The 4,222-nt window shown below is 42.7% G+C and overlaps 1 protein-coding gene across 1 annotated transcript; it reads right to left on the reverse strand.

Annotated features, from left to right (window-relative positions):
- Positions 1–222: 222 nt before the first annotated feature.
- Positions 223–2,763, reverse strand: LOC114442748 (piggyBac transposable element-derived protein 4-like). The gene is made up of 2 exons (XM_028416537.1): positions 1,633–2,763; positions 223–1,527 (listed from the first exon to the last, which is right to left on the reverse strand). Exons 1-2 carry the CDS (start codon positions 2,363–2,365, stop codon positions 560–562), a joined length of 1,701 nt encoding a protein of 566 aa, XP_028272338.1. The 5' UTR covers positions 2,366–2,763; the 3' UTR covers positions 223–559.
- Between the last annotated feature and the right edge of the window lie 1,459 nt (positions 2,764–4,222).

Here is a 4,222-nt window from a genome sequence, read left to right on the forward strand (position 1 = left end):
CAAAGTGTGACCTGGAGGCAGCCTGGCCATCTGGACATACTGTAGGAATCCAGGGCGACCACTGATTACAGGTCGTCCAACTGAAGCCGAGCTGGCCCATTTGGCCATGTACATGCTGTTAAGCCTGTTGTCCTGGCTGATTTAGTCAGAGCTGTTGTTGCAATTAGGTCTGTGTGTCTCCGCTTTGCATATTTCTAAAATAAAATCATTTTAACCCTCCTGTTGTCCTCATATCCTCTATACACCCCGTGTCCTCCCGGTCAAAATGACCCGTCTTCACTAAATCCACAATAATATAAGCAGTTTATTCGATTTTTAAACACCAAATTTTATTTTGCTTGAAGAAACATTAACCACAAAACATGTAAATACTTGAGTTTTCCCTTTTCACCTGCATTTCTATAGTTTTAGAAACAAAACAAATATTCAAAAAGGAATATCGAATGCCTCTTAATTCATCGCAATGAGTTAGATTCTTCTGATTTTTTTGCCAGTGAACAATGTAAGAAAATATACAATCCAAAAAACAATATAACCCAACTAAACAACAATAATTCAACTAATTAGCACATGTAGGGCAGTATGCAAATGCACAGCTCTTGCAGATATATTTCTTACACCTACTGCACACAGTATGTGTTTTACAGTCCTTCTTTGGCGGGCAGAACTGACATCTCTTTCTTTTACTTGCCCCGGCTGGGGCAGTGGCTGTGGCAGCTGGATCCTCAGGTTGATCAGGGGTTCCTGCACTCTGTATAGCTTTGACAACTGCTGCAGAGGCTTCTGTGCGGGGGAAATGCTTCCTCCTTTCAATAAGTGGTGTTACAAGTGCCTTTCCTAACTGCTCCAGGAACACCCTCCTCTTGTTCTGCTTACGAGGCATCCAGGTTGGGTTGATCTCTCTCCAAATCACAAAGGCATTGTAAGAGGAAACATCAATGATGTTGTGGAAGATGACCAGGGGCCAGCGGGCAGTCATCCTTCTGCAGCTGTAGGTTCCAATCACCTTATCTAGATTGTCCACACCCCCTTTGTTACAGTTGTAGTCTAGGATGATGGATGGCTTCCTGTCCTCACGATCACTAATGCCAGCATCTGTGTGTAGTGTGCTCAGAAGTACTACATTCTTATTTTTCTTTGGGATGTAGGACACTAGGGTGGTGGTGGGTGTGAAGGCAAACTTGGATGAGAAGACCTCTCTCTCCTTTGTTGCAAGCAGTGCAGGTGGGAGCTCAGGCTTGTTCTTTCGAACTGTGCCAACCATGGTTATCTTCCTCTTCAGGAGCTGCTGTCCGAGTTCATAAGAGGTGAAAAAATTGTCACATGTCACATTGTGACCCCTCAGTCCCTCTGTCACATCAAGCACTACTCTCATCCCCTGGTTCTTCTCTGGACCTCCACTGGTCAGCTTCCCAGTGTAGACTTGCATCTTCCAAGCGTAGCTTGATTTGGCATCGCAAGCCACCCATGACTTGATCCCATATTTTGCTGGCTTGCTGGGCATATACTGGCGGAAAGGACAACGACCTTTGGACAGAGATTAGCATCAATAATTTGTATCTGAGTCACAGAAAACAGTCATATAATTCAATAGTGAAAATCACTTTTATTAGAAATATGAAAATAAATTACCTCTAAATGGAACCAGTTGCTCATCCACTGTTACATCAGGCCCTGGGTTGTAGAGGTAGGGCAGCCGCTCCACCCACTTATCCCAGACCTCTCTTATGGCTGCAAGTTTGTCTGTCACACGTCTCGCTGGTCTTGACTCGCGGTTATCAAAACGTAGCAGTCTTGAATAGGTGTGAAAGAGTTTGAGTGGCATTGTAGCTCGGAAAATTGGCCTTCCACTCTCTGCATCCCATAGACTGGCTGCAGCCTCACCTCGGGACCTGTAAACACCTGCTAAGATGAGCAGCCCTAAGTAGGCCCGCAGATCAGTCTCATCCATCTTTTTCCAGCTGTCTCCATTTTTGCGAAAACCCTCCAGATTTGTCATCTCCAGGATTATTTTTTCTATTGCTGGTGTGATGAACAGGTAGAATGTAGAGACAATGTCATGGGCATGAGAAACAGCATATCTTGTGGGTCCTGGGGTCATCTTTATGACATTTTGTTCTGCCTCCCTGCCATGTTGGTCATATGCTTCCGAGAACCATGTTATTTTGCTGTTTTTTGAAAGGAAAGTCTCTCTTTCAGCTTCAGCATTTTCTTCTTCTTCTGAAGATGATTCATCATGCTCTGGGTTGTATTCCTCCCCATCTTCTTCTTCTGATACCACTTCCTCCTCTGAATCAGAGTTGTCTTGCTGGACATCTGAAAAAATCAGCTCCAGAGCCTTTTGGACGTTATAACGTGCACTCATGGCTTCAGCACAGAGAGATATGGGGGTAATGTCATCTGCAGCACCTTTATAACTTCTGGAAATCCACAGATCAAAGGCACTGTCCACGAGAACTCTTGTCTTATTTACGTCTGCTACTGATTGTTTACGTCTGCTACTGATTGATCTGAGGCAGAACTAAAACATTCTCACATTCTGTTGTGTGTAAATAACTCTGTGACTGTGATTTTAGTTGAATTTCACTGTTGGGTCATTTTGACCCGAAGACCACCTTTGTACCTTTTTTTGTACAGCATACATGATAGTGTGAACAAAGGCAACAATTCACTTTTTTTAAAGTTTGGGTCAATCTAGGAAAAGTCATAAAATTTCAAGTACAAAAATTATCATTAAGGTCATTTTTTGGGGTTTTTAAACACAGTAGCGGGTCATTTTGACCCGAGGACAACAGGAGGGTTAAATAAATGCTGTGATGAATCACAGCAGAAAAACTCGCACCACCTGAAAACTCTATAACCCTTTAAATTCTACATGATGCTCCATGATGCCAAAGTTTAGGCAGACTATGATGCTGCCAACATACCTATTTTGTCTATGGTTGTTCAGAGGAGGAATTGTTTTGATTGCATTTGTAAAAGTGTCTTTTTTTCTAAACCCAACCACGTTATAGCCACCATCCATCCCCCTACCTCCTTCTGACAGCACTTATATATAGGCTAGATATAGTATGATGATAATACCATGATCGAGATGACACATGGTCAGATTTACACTAATATTTTTGGGAAAGCATTTATTTATTTCAAATTTCGATGTGAGGATAAGTTGTTTGAACAGAAACAAACTGTACGACTGACTGACTGACTCAGATTCTGCATCGAGCTAGTACTGCATTAGTACCGCTTATATATAAGTCAAAAGTACATGGTTTATGTTTTTGACTTTCTGTGTGATTTTCATACGTTTTTGGCTTCTTTTGATGCATCTGCTGTACATTTCATTTCATTTACTTTGGCCTGTTTTCTTCGTTGAAACAATTTACATTTATAACTCCCTCAGCTCTCTGTCCGGCTGACATATGGATCCTCAGTAATATTCTGTTATAAATCCAGTAGCTGAAGAGTGGAAGAGGGAGGGAGACTGAAGCAAAGAGAGAGAGGGAGAGATGATGATGATGATGATGATGGAGGCAGGGAGGGTACAACATCACATTTGTTTTACAAGGGAGAGAACAAGCAAAGGATGAGAAGTGACGAAGGAGAAAGAGGGGGACCTTTAAACAAGTGAAGCATAGGGGTAGAAAGGAGATAGATATTGTGTATTGAACACAAATCAAAGTTTGTCTTGACACAGCACTTTGTGTGTAGGCCTCATAAAACTGCATCTACTGGCTTTGGCTGAACATTCCCTTGAAGGACACACAGAAACACACACAAACAGCGCACACCTGCTTCTGACTGACTCCTTCACCCTCGCTTCACTAGGCATTTATTGTACTTTTAATCTCATCACTCTGTTTGAGGGCAGCCTTACAGTTAATTGGCCACATTCACACATATACAATGGACAGGTGAAATATGCTGATGCAGAGTTAGCCTGGGAAACATTATCAGTAAAGAACAGGCAACTATAAATGCCTACCATCAGCTTAAATGTCACAATACAGTAATCAGACTTTGTCCGGTGATACTTTTCCCTCCCAGGGGATATTTTCTGCCCCGAGCTGTTTGTCAGTACAACTTCAACCCTGCGTCAAAGCCTGTTCAGCTGCGTCTGAGAGCTGTGGGTACGCCTGTCTGTTTTCATTTCTGATGTGAACAACGACGCTAGGGGCACCGATGGAGGGTGCTTGGAGCTAAATGCTAACATCAGCATGCT

This window comes from Parambassis ranga, chromosome 10, assembly GCF_900634625.1.
Source record: "Parambassis ranga chromosome 10, fParRan2.1, whole genome shotgun sequence".
NCBI classification, from domain to species: domain Eukaryota; kingdom Metazoa; phylum Chordata; class Actinopteri; family Ambassidae; genus Parambassis; species Parambassis ranga.